General features: G+C 33.0%; 2 protein-coding genes across 5 annotated transcripts; both read left to right on the plus strand.

The window, feature by feature from the left end:
• The first annotated feature begins 1,970 nt into the window (after positions 1-1,970).
• On the plus strand, positions 1,971-10,244 carry LOC121746170 (transmembrane E3 ubiquitin-protein ligase FLY2-like). Of its 4 annotated transcripts, none has more exons than XM_042140081.1 (16): positions 1,972-2,529; positions 4,042-4,114; positions 5,320-5,447; positions 5,911-6,026; positions 6,603-6,663; positions 7,162-7,228; positions 7,306-7,383; positions 7,500-7,657; positions 7,773-7,832; positions 7,940-8,033; positions 8,289-8,456; positions 8,544-8,872; positions 8,944-9,063; positions 9,143-9,297; positions 9,627-9,771; positions 9,878-10,244. In XM_042140081.1, the coding sequence occupies exons 1-14, from the start codon at positions 2,404-2,406 to the stop codon at positions 9,242-9,244; spliced, it is 1,680 nt and encodes a 559-aa protein (XP_041996015.1). In that variant the 5' UTR covers positions 1,972-2,403; the 3' UTR covers positions 9,245-9,297; positions 9,627-9,771; positions 9,878-10,244. The 4 variants fall into 4 exon arrangements, with proteins under 4 accessions (XP_041996017.1, XP_041996015.1, XP_041996016.1 ...); XM_042140082.1 differs by lacking the exon at positions 9,878-10,244 and having other exon boundaries at positions 1,972-2,193; positions 2,333-2,529; positions 9,627-9,876; XM_042140083.1 differs by lacking the exon at positions 9,878-10,244 and having other exon boundaries at positions 1,971-2,529; positions 7,183-7,228; positions 9,627-9,876.
• A 3,638-nt stretch (positions 10,245-13,882) lies between these two features.
• On the plus strand, positions 13,883-18,604 carry LOC121743236 (wax ester synthase/diacylglycerol acyltransferase 3-like). Its single transcript, XM_042136478.1, has 5 exons — positions 13,883-14,143; positions 15,588-16,163; positions 16,906-17,250; positions 17,867-18,004; positions 18,286-18,604. The coding sequence occupies exons 1-5, from the start codon at positions 13,970-13,972 to the stop codon at positions 18,433-18,435; spliced, it is 1,383 nt and encodes a 460-aa protein (XP_041992412.1). The 5' UTR covers positions 13,883-13,969; the 3' UTR covers positions 18,436-18,604.
• Positions 18,605-20,263: the final 1,659 nt, after the last annotated feature.

The raw sequence follows: 20,263 nt of genomic DNA on the forward strand, positions 1-20,263 counted from the left end.
AAATAAATGTAATAGAGTATTTTAAGTAATATGACTCAGACATAGCTGGCGAATTAGACAAATTTGCAACTTTTAAGTGAAAAGTTAAGGAATTCAACATGTATTTAAGGATTGCAAAAACTGGCAAATTTAATTTTGACAATATCTGTATAAAACTATATAAATGAGGGATCGCAAAAATTACAAATCTGTGAAAAATATTTTAGTTTCTTTTGCTATACTTATAGAAAATAAAGTCTATAATCCATATATAAAGCGAAATAATCGATGGCCTGAAACAATTAATTGATGGTTTAGGAGTAAATTAAATATTATTTGGGCTTCCATTTACACATAAACTTCCTATTCAATCTAAGCCTTGATCCAAGCTATATTTTGGGCTTGAGGCCCTTTAAAAAAATGTACTAGCAGATTGTAAGTTTTTAAATATTTTATTTTGATTGGATTTTAATACCCGTCTCATAAGTTTTATTTCGCAAGTGAATATATATACTATTATACTATTTCATTTTGTATGATTTGCGGACTATTGATTAAAACACGAATTAATCCAAATATCCAATATATCCGGCTACCTTTTCAAAGCATCTAACAATCACAAAAATATTATACTCCTTTCGTCCCTAAAAGTATAAAAAAATTTCGTCCCCAAAAGTATAAAAATTTGGTTCAATACGAATTTTAATGTATAATTAATAAAGTAAGAGAGATACAAGATAAATGGTAGTGTTAGTCAAGAGTGAACTCTCTATTATCATTAGTAGTATAGTGTAATGACTAATGATATAAGTTGTAAATAAAATGATTTGTAAGAGTGACGTATTGTTTAACTATTCCAAAATATGTGCTTGTATATACTTAGGATAATAAATCATGAATGTTTATAAAAGTGTAACATTTATTGTACTATCTATTTCAAAAAAAAGTGTAGCATTTATCATAGAATAAAGTTGTCATCAATATACCTAATGGTTATTATTATTCCTTTATATCATTTGTTTAGTTTTATTCAAAGACGAAACATAATCTATGGAGAAAACGCCTCTTTGTTCTTTTCAAAGAATTACTTTTCTGATGTATTATCTTTCCCTAACTAAATTGCAGTCAATTTCCACTGATAAATGTTACTATATTTGAAATAAATCCATAATAAATGGGAACCATCTATTTATATCCTAAGCCATTGGTGATTTAACAAAAAATATCTTGAACTACTAATAACTACAATAAACTACACTGTAAATTCGTCGCAGATCAAACAACGTGATGTTTTTTCATTAAGTTTCACATAGTTAATTTATTATACAATTATCAATAGTTTATAAAAACTTCTTTTCCTTTTCTTTTTTAATCTCCCATGCTTTACTACTGCATAATTTGTTTAGTTTTTGTTTTGCTAGATATTTGGATAAAAGTGTACAGCATGACCATAAATAAATACTCCATGAGATCGTGTGCTCCATTATAATGAAAAATAAATAAATTATTTGCGTTGAATATCCTAAAAAGGTGTTATTGGTTTGCTTTTTATGTCACCTACTTTCCGTATGTACTCATCAATCATTATCATTTAAAAATGTACATATATCTAGAATAATACTCCTATTAATTAACAATATTAACTATCACTTCTGATAATAAGGCATTACTCAAATTAATCTGTGTTATTTAGTATTATACCCCACATGCCAACTCATCGAAATCGAAAAATTGAAAATATTAAATATAATAAAACAATTTAAAAAATTATACTGGCAACATTATAACGATATTCTAATAAAGGCGTTATAATTGCTAAATAGGTGAAAAATTTATCACTAAATTCTCTATTAAACCTTATTTCATATTTTGAAAAATTAAATAGTACTCCTAGTTTTTAGAAAAATATTAATAATACTTCCCTATTTATCTCAGTTCTTCCATTTATCTTCTTGACTCGAGTGTTACCTAACAAGTGGAGTACAAAACGTCTTGATACAATTTCACAAATTCAGTAAAAAAGGGGTTTCAGTTGAATTAATTAATGATTAGATTCTATGTTCGTTTTTGGTTCGAATCGACTGGTGGAGGTCAAGCATGATAATTGACTGGTGGAGGTCAAGCATGATTTCGTTTACAACCCAAATACTACAAATTGATAATTTCCTTTCCCATTTTTCTTTTTGTTTGGGTGGCAAACAAATGATTCATTAGGTTGTTAAACTCTCCCTTTCTCTGTATACCGATCGGTGCATTTCATCCCTTTTCTTGTTGAGTTTGTTAGCAATACGTTGTTTGTTGGACTCTTCTTTAACCAAATAAGCCACCGATTGAAGAAAGACATGATTTTTAGGTTTTTCCTGTGATGGGCTTTGGAAAACTCGAGAAATCAGTTGACGGCTAGGATTTTAGCTCAGCTCCTCGATGGAAAGTTGGAGTCTTTTGCGGTTTCTGATTCGGAGTCTTTTTGGGGTATGGTCCATTTTAATGGTGATGTTGCCTGTGAATGGCTTCAGGCCTTTGAGGCAGAGACGGTCTTGGGGTGAAGAGGTTAGTGCTATGTGTGTGTGTGTAGGTTGAATTTCTATTTTATGTTGGAGCAGTGCAATGTTATTAGTTGTGAATTTTTATGTGGTATGTGGTTTTATTATGTGAATTGGGAGTCTAATCTCTGATTTTTGTTAATTCATAGGAGGCTTAGTGAACTTCCAAAGTCAAATTCTTGCTTTCTGTGTAGCTGTTAAATGTGTGAAAGGTTGAAATTAAAATGGTGGTGAAAAACAGCAATTTCTCGATTTTTGGAAGAATGATTGCAATTCCATGTTTTGTTTTGTTTTATGGTTTCTTTGCTTACTAAATGACTGATGATGGACAAATCTGTGTTTCTTTGTTTCTTTTTCCTGTTTGTGTGTTTCATAGGAGTAACATTATATGGATGCTGTAGAGTGTAGAATATAGTTCATCTGTGTTGTAGTTCTTGAGGGACAGTTGGATGAATTATTTGAATGGTATATGCGAGATTATTATGAGATTTGTAGTTGCATGATGTCGGCACATAATGTGTGTATGCTGCCTTTTGGGTTGCCAACGAGTCTTCAAGAAATGTCCCACCAAGATAAAGAGGTAGTTGAGTTGATATTACGTCCAAAGGGTTATAGAACAAGTGGAATATTAGTATAATTCATGCATATTTGAAATAAGTAATGATGAGACGCTTATCACCGATTTGGGTGAAGTGCTATCGAATGGTAGAGATAATTGTTGAGATGCTTATAGCGTGCATAAGGTATTCTTAATTGTATGATTAGAATGGATTTGAAAGAAGTTGATATATTCTGTATTATATGATTGTTCAAAACTTTACTGGACGCAGATGCAATACAAAGTTGTGTCAATTATTATCATGTCATCGATTTTCATTCAAAAACTTTGCTGAATGGATCTTCAGTGAGGATTATTAATTTTCTGGGAAATCCTTGAATGGCTATAGCTTATAAGATGTTATGTCTATTTAGTCCCGCAGACTAGAGAATCTCAAACTGTCTAACTTTCCCTGTTTGGGGTGTAACACTAAGTTGTTACCAACAATGCCTCTGAAGTTAATAATGCGTCTTTGGCTCTTTTCTATTTTCATCAACTTATCCATGTGGGAAATTCTGCTTCTCTGGAAGTGTAGACAGTGCAAATGCTTACTATAGTTTGATTCCTAAACTGAATTGACCCTTTGCAATGCAAGCTTTGGTTTGCAAGTCAATGGTTCTTTTTTTTTCTTTTCAAGTCGATGGTTCTTCACTATCTAAAAGCTGCAGAGATGACGGAGAGATAGTCTAGCAGAATTGAGTATGAATGATCTCAATGTCTAAGTTCATTTGGATAATTTGTATGTGCGGTTGGGAAGCTATAGTGTGCTTGCTTAGTGTGAGATCGATGGATAATAACAACTTATGTTTCTCACTGACTCACCATAAATTTTATGTCTTACTGTGCTTATGTCTGGGAATTACCTTTAATCCATATTGTTAAATCTTCTTGTAATCTTTTGGGCCCTTTTACTTCTTGCAGTGGCTTCCTATTGGCAAGGACGATCAAGAATTGGGACCGTTTTCTTCTTGGAATGTAACAGGGACCTATAGAGGTTTGTAATTTATTTACCCATTATATCACTTAATGATTGTTCATTTGCATGAATCATGTATGTTGAATTAATTTACATTTCTTCTGTCATATGTGATATGTTGCAACTAAATAAGCGAGACACTTCTTTTTTGCACTTGTTTGGGAAAATGATTACTAAATAGTTAAGTGGAGAGAGAGTAAAGTAAGAGAAACAGAGTGCAAAAAAGAAGCGCATCGCTTATGGTGGGGTGGAGGGAGTATCAGTTATTAGTAATCCAGTACTTTGGAAATTTCTCCTTCTCAAAGGTTCCATGATGAGATTTCTGATTTTATTTCTCTTGTTAGCAATATTGCATCTTCTATGTTAGCAATCTTCCATAGCCGACTACTTGCAATTATTGAAGAACTAATGAGGTGTTTGGCATGATTCTTACCTAAGTTTTACCACATTTGCAGTTTTAATAGTGGATTTGTATATGAGATTCACCATAATCTCTCAAGAGTAGAACAGAAACATATTGGTTTTGTGCACTGCCGAACCATATCTCGTCTGTCCTTGCGAAATGCAAACTACGAATATGATTTTATGAATGTTGGCACTTGCTGCCATATTTGATTGCTAAGCGTTAACGTTTGCTGGATATGAGTAATCGTGAGGGTCCTTTATATTAGAAACAAATTTGAAAAATGTGAATAAAGATTAGTTAATTTGCATAAGATGAGTTTCCTTGTTTTGATTAATAAGTGGGAGCAGGGGAAATGGAAGAAATTGAGAAAGAGATAGTGTGAGAAAGTAAATGCATAATTTTAATTTTTCCATAAAGGAATGTTTAGAACCACAATGGAAATTAATTTCTCTCTCATTCCCTTTGTGACTGTTGGGTTCAAGAAAGAGGAATCTCAATAAAATCCTATATCTACATAAATATATAAATCACAAAATGATAGATCATGTTCATTTGTTCTCGTATTAGTAAGATGAATACACTATTAATTGTAGTGCGCTGAATTCTCCTTGTATGTTAGAAATCGCAGTTCATGGAGAAAATAGAATGGTGAGTGGGCTTAGGCGTTCTCGTTTGGCAATATTTTAACCTTGCTATTGACAAATTTTGATCGTATTGTTTTAATTCCTTGGCATAACAGATCTATTACATTTTATTGATAATTTTCGGGCTATACTCAGTCTTGTTGTCTAATTTGGTTGACCTTTATGTGGTGCAGGGAGTTGGAAGTTTCCAGATTCTGCCAATAGCTCTTCCAAGTTTGCTGATTTTAGGAAGTCCAATGGCAATTCGATACTAGAACTAATCAGTACACCAACAAAAATAACCGGTGTACACTATGTGCAGGTAACTTGGTTATACTTATTTCTTAACTAGTTGGAGACATGACATGGAACAGACCTTCTGCTCATTCGTTGGACGAGTGTGTTCATTTTGGAGATTAATTGGTTTTTTGAATTTTGAAATTTTGATACCTGATATTGACCTTCTGTTTTGGAAATTAATAAGAAATTGTGGCCTCTGCAGATTCTGGTTTAAGATATAGCACCACTATAACTCTGTTGTCTCTTATTATCAGCTGCACAGCGACCTCGATAAACTTTAATTCTCCAAGATTTCTTATATGTATTCTGTAATTAATTCGACTCTTTAGCTCTTGTCTTCTGATTGATTTTGTTTGTGCAAGCATTTTGTGAACTTGGTCATATATTTTGGTATCACGAGCTTGTTATTAGCTTCTCTAAATGCGGGTTCTGATTTCAGTTCACATGTTCCAATTGTAACTGTCGTCTTCAATGTGATATGCTAGGGAGTTATAATTTTCCATGACGTGTTTGACAATGAGAATGATGTTCACGGAGCTCGAATCAGGGTAGAAGGTGTGTATATTTGGCCTTTCAGACAACTAAGAATGGTGGCTAACAGGTAGATTCCTCTACTACCCTGATTCCTTTATTTCTACGACTCGGTTTACGTGTTCTTTGCAACTTAACTACCTAATTCTTGTTTAAATTAGCCACTAATCTCAATAATCATGTGGGGAAGAATGCAGATTGTGAATAAAAATGAACCATTGGTCTCCTACGGAATAAATCTTAGAGATAAATTTTCTGCGATGCTTCTACCCTTTCCCATTGCATCCTCATACATTGACATGCTAAAATCTGAAGTTTGACAATCTGCTATCAGGCAAAATTCTGTTTTCTACCACATGCATTTGAGTTCATCACAAAAACACCCCAACATATGGGCAAATATAATGCAGCCTCCTGAATCCTGCCTTGTTCAAAATTGGTCAATTGGTATGAATGATAAAGAAAGAACAATTCAAGAATTGATGATGAGGACGTGTCGGTCAATTGTAATCGTTAGACTGCCGAAAATCCATTTACTCTGAATTAGAGTTAGACACCTTTATACACGTATTTCTGCTTCATTTTTCTGGAATGCTTGTGATCCTATATATTTATCTTTTAATCCTCCCTCTGAATATTTCTGCAGTGGAAAAGAGAATGAGTTTGGGCAGGAAGATGATTATTTATTGTCTAACCCGTATCACTTGGTAATCACACTCTTACTTCCTCGTGAAGTTACTTTTTACCCTTCCACTAGTAAAGCATGATGGTTGTATTTCTTCTCATATGCTGCTTCAATTTAATTATACATACTCGACACTTTTTTGTTTCTTTTGAGTATGTTTTATAATAAAGAACACATTGCTGGAGCTTTTACTTTTTGAGGGCGCTCAACTTTTCTTACAAAAAACTTTGTTTAAGATTCATCAAGTCCTTTTTCCTCTAAAAGATCTGTTTGATGGAGATGTGTGTTCATATAAACCGAATACATGAGATGTGTGTTCATGTATTCTTACTTAATCGCTGTTATTACATAGTCGACTGTCTTGGCTACGATGACGAAGTTATTCCACCAGTGTTATGGTGTGTCCGAGTTTCGTGATCTTGAAATACACCTCAATGGTGGTTTGTTAAAAAATGCGTATTGATTGCTATGTTTTACAAGTCAACTTTTAACTTCTTTGGCATTTTTCTTCTTAGCTCAGCTCGGAGTTTTCTCGTCCCAGGTGTTTCAGGAGTCTCCACGAGAAAAAATCTGGAAGAGGAAACAATGTATGCTCCTTTGCTATTGTTTTATTTCATTATCAGTTGATAAACTTGCTCCCTAAATTGCTCGGTACTCTGTGTAGCCCCAATTTACGAAATGGAGAAACACTGCAACATTGAAATCGCTGCAAAAATTTCTCGAGCGTCTTCCAGAAAAAATGGTAATAAGTTTATCTGACTCTACAAAATGTGTTCTTCCCTTTCGTTCTATTTTAGCCTGCCTATTTGCCTAGAAAAATACAATCTCTAACTTGATCTATACGTTTCTTGTATGTAGGTGGAGATCAAGACAAGTTCTATCTAGAAGGAGTTATGGAGAGCCCTTCAGTGGATGACGATGTAGATTGCTTCTCACCCATGCTCTTGAATGCAACCTCTGTCAACGTCGAAGTCTACTATAACAAAGCAGTTAACTACACTTTGATGGTTACCTTTGTATCCTTTCCCATGTTGGTTGATCTCGAGTTTCTCAAATATTGTTTTTCATCCAGGGAAACAGTCTCATAGTTATAACTCCTTTGTTGGATTATTTAACCTTTTCATGTGCTAGATATCTTTCCTCGAAGTTCTATTGTTAATCCGGCAAATGGAACATAGTAACACCCAATCAGTAAGTGGCTCGATACTTGATGAACGACTTCCAAACTTAAAAGTCGCAATGAGTTAATATCTCTTACCAGCCAGTTTCTTTATAGCTAACTCGATAAAACTTTACAGGGGGCTGCCAAAGTTTCGCTTCTGATGATCGGGCATCAAGCTATAATGGATGCTTATCTCTGCCTTCTACATCTCACTGCCGGAATTTTAGTTGGTATGCATATCTTGAAAATAGTTACTTAAAGGAGGCACACTCCGGTGCATCCGGACTAACGAAACATCTTTCCTAACTTAATCCTTACTGTGATTAATAATCTCTAGTTGAGGATTCTTAAACCCCAAATTGGATTTGATTAGGGCAGATGCACCGTGTATCTGGATGCGCACAAGTTTTTGTGTACTACTTTTGAAGTTATACTAGCTTTTAATAGTCGTTCGAACTAAAATGTGATGCTTGTCCGTTTTGCAGAATCTCTATTTAATGCTTTTGCAACGGCAGCATTTTTCAAATTTGTGGTTTTCTCAATCTTTGAAATGCGGTACCTACTTGCGATATGGAAGGCGAATAGGCCATCAACTAACGGAGAGAATTGGGAGATGATGAGGCGCGAGCTCTCGGTTCTTTACAGTCGTTTTTGTAAGTAATATACTTTTATCAGCTGCAAATGTTTTGTTATCTTGTTACTAAACACTTAATCTGATGTTTCTCGCGTCCTTTTTGCAGACGGGATCCTTTTAGGTGGTATTCTTGTCATGTACGAGTTCCACAATTTTCTGCGAATCATCCTTCTCCTCCTCCACTCTTTCTGGATTCCACAGATAGTGATTAACGTAGTTCGTGACTCGAGGAAGCCATTGCATCCTCATTATATCCTAGGGATGACTATAACTCGAATTGCTATTCCCTTATACGTGTTCGGCTGCCCACATAATTTCATGCGAATAGAGCCAGACCAGAGGTGGTGTATCTCTTTGGCCTTTTTTATGGGACTGCAAGTTTTCATTCTTCTTCTCCAGCACTATCTCGGCTCCCGCTGGTTCATTCCTCGTCAGGTTCGCCACATGTGTGTATGTGTGCGTGTCATGCATGATCCGAGCTCTCTCTGATGCAACATTATCTGCAGATTTTACCGGAGAAATATAGCTACTATAGGCGATTCCTTCAAGGGTCAAACCACCACGCTACGGATTGTGTCATTTGCATGACTGCCATTGACCTCAGCCACCGCTCGAATGATTGCATGGTAATCCATCCGATATTCTTGTCAACGTTCTGAGATCACGTCCTCTTAACCGTAATCTTCGACTCTGTCGTTCTTTCAGGTGACGCCGTGCGATCATTTCTTTCACGGCAGCTGCTTGCAGAGATGGATGGACATAAAAATGGAATGCCCGACATGTCGCCGCCCCCTCCCACCTGCTTAGAAATGTACATTTTGGCACTACACAAAATCGAGCTGCTCTGCTAGTTAACAGTGGTAAGATGTTCCAAACCCTAGTCATCGGCGTTCTTGCTTCCTTTTCGTTTCATAGTAGCGCGAATACCGTGTTCTAACATGACCTATATGACTGTTTCAAAAATGTCCCAACCTTTATAGAATTCCGTATTTGACCTTCACAAAAACTTGTGTGCATCCACCCCAGTTGGGGTTCACTGATCCCCGATTAGGTTTTACCAATCACAATTAGGGTTCAACTAGATCGGAAGCACCAGAATGTACCTCTCCGACTCGTTCCCCTCCTTTTTCCGGTGATGGATCAAATTTTCAGAGAAATAACCATTCTTTATATGCATTTTTGGTTCCAGTTGAGGAATGACCCCAAGGCATAGCTTATAGATTCCCGACCAGAAGCAGGCGAGACGACAACCTATGAAGGCGACTGCGCCATGTATACTGTATGTAATAGGAAGGCAGCAATTAGAGTTCCAACTTCGTTATTCCCATATTTAGGTAGGTTAAGAAAACACTGTTTTAAACTCTGCTGATACAATTATCTCAATATATTCTGAATGTATATATACACTACTTACACACATACATAATTTCTTCAATCAAGTTTGCATCGGAGAGAAGCTTGTACTGCGATCGATATACATGTGTTATTCGAAGTATGGAGGCATGAAGTAGTTCGTGTCAGGGTCAGTTGCGTTGGGGTCTTGTTGTCGAGGCTTGCCCAACTTGGCCCGACGCACGCTGCAAACTAATAAAGGCTCAACTGTGACATTAAAACATTGTCTAGTCTCAAAGTTGAGATGATTGATGAAATTATGATACGTTTGTAATGGGACCAAAGTTGTGCACTTGTCCAAGCAAATATGACAATATGGAAATAACCAAGCAAATATGTCAGACTATTTGCAGAATTATGAGAATGTTGGATGTAAAAACTTGTGAATTGATTTAGTTATAGCTTAGAGCTGTCTCTGTTTTTTCACATGTGTGCAAATTAAATTTCAAGATTTTGATGATTAATTGTTGTAGATATGCATACGGTTGCTGATTTATTCAATTTTTTTGGAGACAGTTATTCATATTTATTATGGTTAGATAATATGGCTGTCAGGTGAGTGGTTGGCTGTTTGTTTATTTTCCCCCTTTAATTTCTTCCTAATCTGTACGCAATGCAGTCGCGAATTTTAGCCAGATCGATGGCCGAGAGGGCGTGACTGCATTCCCGGACCGGAACCTACAAGTGCGGATATATTGATAAGTGCGTGTGCATGCCATCCGCGCCTCACGCCCAATCAGACGTATGCAACATGCGTGGTTGCGCACATAACTATTTGTTTCTTTTTCTCTTTTGTTTTTGTTTTTTCCCTTATTTTTATATTTCTTTTTCCCTTACTTTTAATTCTATATTTTCTTTTGCCCCTATTTGTTGATAGAAATAAAGGTTAAATATATTTTATTATTTGAAATTATTAATTTGTTGGCATAAATGTATTAGTTTTTCAAAATTAAATGTGTGTAGATAAAATCGTGGTATTCAACATAAACATAATGTATAAATTGTTATTATTTTATTATGTAATTTTTCTAATTTTAGTAATAATTTATTTCAATATTTTTATATTATAACAATTAAAATAAATATTTAAAAATGGAGACAAATAAAATATGATAAATTACAAAAGTAAATGGTGAGAATATGAATGGTAGAGATTTGGTTATGGATTTTTGTTGTTCTGCAGTTAGTATTTTTTTGTAGAATTCGAGATTTTGATCTAGCACATCAATGATAGAAGTCTGAGTGGAATTGTGGATGTATTGGTGTATTTAATTTATGCAATAATTATTTTATAATTTATCAATTTAATGAGGTTTTTTACAATTCGATTACATTTAATTATAAGATTTTTAGTTAATTTTAGTACTCCTATAATTTATTGATTCAATAAAGTAAGTCAACCATATTGACGTGAGTCAACAAACATAAATAGAAAGGCTTGCAATAACGCGTGTAATATAGTACTCATAAATATTTATAACCTAATTACTGAAAATCTTTTAACAGAGACAATAATATCGTGTACTTATGGAATTCACCTAATATTATATCTTTGTTTACCTATAAACATTAAAGCCCCCCAACCATCAGAGTTAAATAATTGAAAAACCATTCTCATGATAGTTATAATGAATAAAAGCCATATATGTACATTTACTATTAGACAAAAACATACTAATGTCACGGTTGGTATGGGTGTTAATAATGCTCTACCATCTATCTAAAGCAAAAACAATATAGGAAACGTGCTCAAGAAAGCGAAAAAAGGTTAATAATTGGTAGTTTGAATTATTAACTTTGTAGTTTATAATGCCAAAGTTTGGAAAAGGAAGATGAATATTGTGGTCTTGTTGTTTCTCATGCCCGAGGGTTGTTGTTTTGGTGTGTTTTCGTGTCGATCTAGTTAATTTGTGCGATCTTCGTGGATGTCGCACAAATTTCTCCTACATTTTGCGTTTTGTTTTGTTGCAGATGTAACATACTTACTCTCTGTTTTTTACTGATCTCATGTTTACTTTTTCTATTTGTACTCGCGTTCTACTAACTTATTCAGATTATATTTTATTTACTAAAATAACTTTTAATAAGAATAATTATCACTTGCAAATATTACTTTTGGTTACAATAAATATCCTTTTTACTCCTATCAACAATCATTTCTATCACACCACACACAAAACTCGTGTGTTGGAATATATACTAGTACTATTTTGCAGTAATATATTACATTTCACTAATATTGGTATATGTCAAATTTATGTTTATGATGTTATTGAAAAAATATATTAATGTATATTTTAAGATTATAAATAGTACTAATATTGCCACCTAATAGGAGATAAAATATTATTGTAGGTGCTTTACTCTTCATAATTCTCTGAAGACAAGTGTGACCTAATTTGTGTATATAAGTATTGTACCGTAATGTATTTATGGAACCCAACTGCTTTTAATTTATTAATATTTGTCGGTGAAAGTGAAAAATCAAATTAAGTGGTCAGTGTAATAACATAAATGTTGCACTAGACACAGAAAGAAAATAATAAAGAAAAATACAACTATTTAATGCTACTGTTAGCAAGAAGATGTTGATACATCAATTATATTCCATTTTCATTAGATATATATATCTCGAAGGTGTATATATATCAATTAAAGTAGACACCAATCCAAATTCAGCAAAAAAAAAAGTATATATCCCATATGGCTTGTATCATTTTCCGACTATTGAATGTCATCAATGCTCACCAAATGCCACATGAAAATTATAATTTAATTTTATAAAGATAATATTCTAGCATGAAAATATAGTTGTTTCAAGTTTCTATGTACGTATGTTAATTGTAAAATTATTACTACATATATTTCGAATTTTAGAACTCGTTACCATTATCTACATACATAATAAATATTGCATAAATATTCTCGTGCATTGCATAATAAAGGATCAATCTGATTTAAAATCATTTGTGTTCTTTGTATATAATTGAATAATTTAAATTCCCCGCTTCTAGTGTCATTTTGTTTTCTTCTTTAACATCAAGTACTATATATTTGGTTGCAAATCATATATATAGAAATTTGGGTGATTAAATTAAATACTACATTGTTCAAAATATTTACTTTTTTTATTATAAAAACAATGTGAGATTAATATATTCAGTAAGTCGTCGCGTTTGACCGATGCAAGTAATTAATAGTTAAAAAAAGTGGATTACCACACTTCATAAATATTTGGATCCTTTCACTGCAAAACACAGCTCACAGTTTCATATCAATGGTACCCAATATTAGGTAAGTTGGCGTCACTAAATTTTTCTCAACTACCATACAAAAATACATAAAATTAAAGCCCCTTTTGCTCGGCTTACATACCAAAACATTTAGAATGCGTATTTGTATATATACCGTTGATTATTGTTAATAATCAGACTAAAAAACAATAGTCATCAAATTGGCGTCAATAATAAATAAACACAGAATAACAACTTACCAACAAAGAACAAGCCAAAAAAGGAGTCGAGAATATCAATAAGTGACAACGATGAAGAAGACACTCGTAAGCTTCATATTACACCAAAGACCGAGGACGAGATAATATATCGGTATTTCATATTAATTTAACCGAGGCAATTAATATTCGACCGTAATAATTTGAAATTTTCAATGTTCATATTTGGCTTAATCTTCTTAAAACACTTAAAAATTAATTACTTTTTTATTTATAAAAGTATGATATTATTTCATACTCTGTTGAATTTACCTTTTCACCTTTAAATACGATCTCAACTTCCAAACACAAGAGGCAATTTACTTTCCAAATTAATGCACATACATACATACACGTTAATATGTATATTGTTGGTTTCTAAATTAATACACAAGAACAAGAATGCAATTAATATTCACTGGTCTCATTGTCATATGCACTATTGATTTAAATAAATTTTCCGAACCGTCTGCAATAAATAAAAAGGCACCCACTATTTCTCCCCATTGGTATATAAATAATTGAGATGAACACAGCCTATTTATATCTACCTTATAAAGAAATATCTGAAATTATACCCTAGTTGAGTTTTCATTGGGCAACAAACAAGAAAAAAAAAGTTGATTTTTTTATAGGAAAATAATTTTTTTATGGAGGAATATTCGGAACCAGTGAGCCCAACTGGGCAATACTTCACAAGCTCAGTGATTTCAGTGAGTGTGATTGGTGTTCTTGAATCAGAGATCCCAATTGATAATTCCAACTCTTTGTCTTTGCTTAAAGATGTGTTTCTTCCCATCAACCCTCGTTTCTCCTCTCTCATGGTACTCTCTCTTTATTGTTATGTTGGTTTTGTTGCTTTTTAAATTGTGATAATCGTTGAAGAGCTCTTGACTTTGCATGTTTTTATATATTTTTTTTCTTTTATAAAGTCTTTAAATTCATCCAAAATTCATTTTATATTATTTTGGAAAAACATTTATCAATGTGCATCATTTTATAAATTTATTTTCGAGTAACATTTTGAAAATATATGTCTCTATCAATTTTTTTCTACGTCCACCTTGTATGTATGCAACGATACATTTTTTAGATCGGAGATTTTCCAAAAATTATTTTTAGATTCTATATGTGGAATGTTTGGTTATGATGCTTAAGAGTTTAATGGTAATTACGACTTTTTTTGTTTAGCTTAAAAGTTTATGTTTTAATAGTGGGGTGTGGAATTAAATTTAATGAGATACATATACGAGGAGTGTGATTTTTTGATTAATTAATTCAATCACGAGTAACTATATATAGTTCTTGAAATTATATTAATATATACGTTGCTTACTTTTTTTTATTTTCTCGATTTAGATGATCCTAATACAAATTTACTTTTTGTAATCTGTAACCTTTGGCCTTTTTAAAAGTATCCAATTTAATTACGCTCATTCATCCGCCTCAAAAAAGGTGTAAATAAATTATAAATCTCAACCCATATTTTATGATCCACAAGATATCTATTTATATTGGATTTAGCTAGGTGGGTGCATCATTTACCATCCACCCTCCACATGTAGTTTTCCATAAATGCATCTAATAAATTTCAAATACTGACTCATCAACTTTATTTTGTTGATAATGTGATACATTCGCTAGCCCTTTAGATTATTTGAAATCTTGGATCTATTATTTTGAAAAAAGTCGTTAGATTGTTAAATCTTGAATTCATTAGTTTAGAGTAAAAAGTTTTTTGAATTCATTAGTTTAGAGTAAAAAGTCTTATGAATTGAGTTGCGTCTCATCGACGTTGTTCAACTTATTATTATATGAGATACACACTAGCTAGCACTTTAGATTATTTGAAATCTTGAATCCTTACTTGGAAGAAAAAAGTCATAAGCTAGCCCTTTAGATTTATTAAACCTTGAATTCATTAATTTGAAGAAAAAATTCTGATGAATTGAGTTGCGTTTCATCGACGTTCTTTAACTTATTATTATATAGTATCAATATAATAATAATGATTTCATTGATATTGCGAACATATAAATCTCATATGAATATTGATCTTATAATTATACTCCATATAACATATTGCTTGATTACATATTATCTATGAGATATTGAGCCCCATATGTATGTGATTCAAACTATTATTCGTTTTTGGCACGGGTTTTAATAAATTAAGTAGTGCATAATACCTAACACACTTAGATCTAGCACAAATATTTGTGATGTTATTATATCTCAAACACTAACAAATTGACTGGGTTAAAATAGGTCAAAGACAAGAACGGAAAGAAGCACTGGAAAAAGGTCAATGTGAAGCTCCAAGACCACTTACAACTCCCAAAATTTCCCGAAGGAAAGACTCCGGAATTCTACGATGATTGCTTGAAAGATTACTTGTCTAGAATATCATTGGAAGAGTTTCCCCAAAGTAGGCCACTATGGGAAGTTCATGTCTTCCAATACCCCACCAAAAATGCAATGGGAAATGTGATCTTCAAACTTCACCATTCACTTGGTGATGGCTTCTCTCTAATGGGGGCTCTTCTCTCTTGCATGCAACGAGCCGACGATCCGCGAATTCCACTAACGCTTCCCAGCATGATTCCGACCGGTCGAATAGTTGGTGGTGATCATAGCTTTTGCCAGAGAATTTCTAAGAATTTTTCTGGAATTGTCAATACTGTTGTGGATTTTGGGTGGAGTTTGTTGAAGAGTAGTGTGCTCGAGGATCACAAATCTCCGGTGAGGTCCGGTGAGGAAGGAGTCGAGTTTAGGCCGATCACGATTACCACCTTGACCTTCTCCCTTGATCAAATCAGGCAAATCAAGGCCAGTCTTCATGTGGTGAGTTTTCGTGTTATTCTTTTGTACTTGCTACTTTGTTAAATTTTTATCAATTCAACTTTCAAGGGTAGATATGTCATTTCATAAACATAGAAACAAGTCTATATTATTTAATTTTACTTAGTTTTGAATCGTCTCTCTCTCCATATATATCATGGATAAATCGAACTAATTTAAAAATTATGTAAAATTCAATATTAAATAAGTTATTATAGTTGTTTATTTGAAATTATACATAGAGAATATGAACAAATTATGCATAAATTTAAAGTAAATTAAAAATTAATAATACTATAAATAAATCTTAAGTTATTAGAATTAAAATAACTTGCATTATTAGTTATGGATTGACAACGCGTTATTACTATTACTTTCCTATTTATTATTTCAATTGGTGCATACCGCTAGCTTTCAATGCAGAATTTATTCGATATTTTTTAGTTAAATTTTGTGACAGTAATTAATTTCGTTGCATGGAATTAATGCTAGTATTTATTTAAACGGTCAATAATTAATGCCGTGAACAGTCACTCAAAATTTCAACTTTACTGTATTATACTATTTGAGATCAATTTAAAAAATAATGACTATAATCTTTAATTTCTATATAGGTGAAAGGGTAGTGATCAATAAATACCCCTAGTGCCATATTTTGACTAATTGGTACAAGATCATGACTACATTAGTCAGATTGATGAAATAAAATACGAGATTGAAATACGTGACACATGTTGTTATACAGAGTTTAAATGATGTGGTGTGCGGAGTGGTGTTCTTGGGGATTAGACTCTACATGCAGGCAATGAAGCAAGATCTCACCGATGCAAAATCAACTGCATTGGTTCTACTCAACACGAGGAACGTCCGCACCTACAAATCCATATCCGAGATGGTTGAACCCGACGATGACGAATCAACATGGGGCAACCGGTTCGCCTTCCTTCACGTCCCTCTCCCGAAAATGGCGGCCAACCCGCTCAATTTTGTGCTCAAAGCGAACAAGTTAATAAGGAGGAAAAAGAATTCCGCAGCTCTGGTTTTGACTGGAAAACTACTTGATGCATTGAGGAAATTGAGAGGCCCCGAGGTATGATTTTTTTTAAAATTTTAATGTGGTAATTAAACTCTGTTTTTTATTGTTAGTTTAGTTTGCTACTGTTACTTAGGTTTGATAAAAAAGAATTTCATAAGTAAGGTTTATTTCAATTTTTATTTTTTATATTGTAGTAGTTAGTTTGTAATGTTTAAATGTTATAAATATATTACATTTGAATTTTAACACCAAAATTAGAATAAATCACGACTGATGCTAGGGTTTGAGTTAGTGAAGTTTTGAATTGTCGAATTACAACCAAAATTTTGCGGCATTGAATACTATAGTACTAGACTTAATTACATCTAACCACAAATTTTACATTCCATTGCATGTCATCGTACATATGAATAGATGAAATTTTCTTCGTTATTAAATGGCTTAATAGTTGTCGATTGGTGCAATATAATTAGATATAGTCGTTGTTTGCTTTTGTGCATTATGTGGTAGGTGAGGTTGGCGAATAATATTAGAAACTGTAGATGAGGTTGACGAATAATATTAGAAAGTATAACGCACTTTACGTGTTTCTTGAATTTATCTCTACTTTTTATATCTATGACTTGGTATAAGACCATTTGTTTTTGCCAATATATTGATTTTGTGGCAGGTAACGGCGAAATACATTCATAGTACTCTAAAGAACACGAGCATGACAGTTTCGAACATTATGGGCCCTGTGGAAAGAATGGCTTTGTCTAATCATCCAGTGAAAGGCTTGTATTTCATGGTCGTCGGCGTTCCTCAGGTCTCTCTCTCTACTCCCTCTGTCCCATTAAATATGCAACATTTGGGAATCGGCACGGGTTTTTATGTAGTGTTGTTTTGTGAGTTAATGAAGAGAGAGTAAAGTAAGAGAGATGAAAAAGTAGAGATATAATTGTTTCATTTTTAATGGGACAAACTAAAAAAGGAAAACGTTTCATTTCTAATGGGACAGAGGGAGTATATATTAATAACAATTTCTCTCTGTCTATGAAATATAGATGTATGGTATTATGCTTAATTATATTTATAAATATATTGCAGAACCTTACTATAACAATGGTGAGCTACATGGGAAAGCTGAGGATGGCTTTGGGAACTGAAAATGGGCTCATTGATTCTCCCAAATTCAAGTCTTGTCTTCAAAATGCCTTCGATACAATTCTCAAATCAGCCATCTCCTCTACTGCATGATTATATTTAATCATTTTTAACTAATTTACACGAACTATTAATAGCTATAACAAGGTGACAATGTCTTTTATATCTGTGACACATGAAATTTGTATAATTCACATATCAACAGTCATGGAAATAATTATATTGTCTACACCTAATTAAATTTATAGTATTAATTTTCTTACGTACACTTTGCTGGCGTCGACAAGAGTAAATGTATATCAACTTCAATGGTAATCTAAAGCCCAGATTAGAGTAAGAAAATAGATCTAATGATATCTTAAAATACTACATCCTATTTTAAGTTTTTGACAAGTTAATATAAATTTTATAGTTTACACTATAAGACGTGATTGATAAATGAGAATTTGGTGGAAATATTTTTTCCACTCCGGCCCACTCGGCCCAATGTTTTGCTTAGGCAGGAGGTTTTTTTTTACAAATTTCATCATCATATAAAATTGAAGAAAATTTAATTTGTCATATGTTCCAATCTTGTTTTTCACTGTTGCTTGCTAATTTCTCTAAAATTCAACGACACAAATGAGTACCGTAAATTTAGAGGTCGGGCTACGATGGACTTGAACTTGACGCGTTCTATCGCTTGACCAACTCACACGCAACTATTTTTAGTAATGATTTTGTTCTAATAAAACTCAATAAATTAATTCACGAAAATTATGCAGTCATTATGATTAATTACAGTAGTTTTGTAATTAGCAAATTTATGCCTCCAACAGGTGGGTGGAGCATATGCATCGCCATTAATTAGGCGTATATGGCTGAAAAAAACTTTTCATAACACGCTGAGAATGATTTTTGTGCTTAGATTTCACGCCAATATTCACTAGTGAATTGTCGCTAATTATCAACGAATAATGACTTAATCCAATAAGATATAATCCTAATTTATATGTTAAGAAAATTCTCAAATTGAACACGAACTCAACATGCTATATTCAAACCCATACACGATATGTATCCGTTATCGACACGATCGTAATGCGATAATGATTGGAACCTAATTTACACGACTAATACCTAATTACGCAATTAAACATGCATGATTTTTAAACCTCATACATAATCTAAAGCTTATTTACACAAGCCTATAGAATAATATTAAAGTATGGAATATGATACGAGACATTAATGTCATATCTTCCATATCTTTTATTTAGTTATCTTTTGATTCATAGTATCTTTTCATAAATTGTTTTCTTGTTCCATAAGCTAGTATTCTAGTATTATAAATAAGGACAGATTGTTATCATTTTATTCATTCAGCCTCCTTAACGTTTGAATTCCACACAATCAAGAAACCGAAGCCCCGTGGTCGGCGAACGCCCAAGAGGTTTGGGTCAGCGAAGACGTCCGGCAAAGGGGTGATGGGATCAAGAGAGGTTCTCGTCGGCAGCGATAGAGAATTAGAGTTTGGTGATTCAAGCCAAGTTGGGCGAAGTACTGATTTCATTAATTGGTTGAATGAATAAAATAATAACAACATATCCCTATTTATAATACTAGAATACTAGCTTATGGAACAAGAAAACAATATATTAAAAGATACTATGAATCAAAAGATAACTAAATAAAAGATATGGAAGATATGACATTAATGTCTCGTATCAATATGTTCTGAAACATTACCATTAGGCCGTTTGATCACCAAATTACGAACTATGACCGATTTATGGTATTTACACGAACTTAAAAATTATCAAAAATTGATTTAACTTTTATCCTATCGTCAGTTTCATACATTTACGGATTTTCTACAAATTGAATTTGGCGTGAGAATTCAAAATATGGTGTAAAGTAAAAAATCAGACATGATAACCAA

Source organism: Salvia splendens, chromosome 8 (genome assembly GCF_004379255.2).
Source record: "Salvia splendens isolate huo1 chromosome 8, SspV2, whole genome shotgun sequence".
In the NCBI taxonomy this organism is placed as follows: Eukaryota; Viridiplantae; Streptophyta; class Magnoliopsida; order Lamiales; family Lamiaceae; genus Salvia; species Salvia splendens.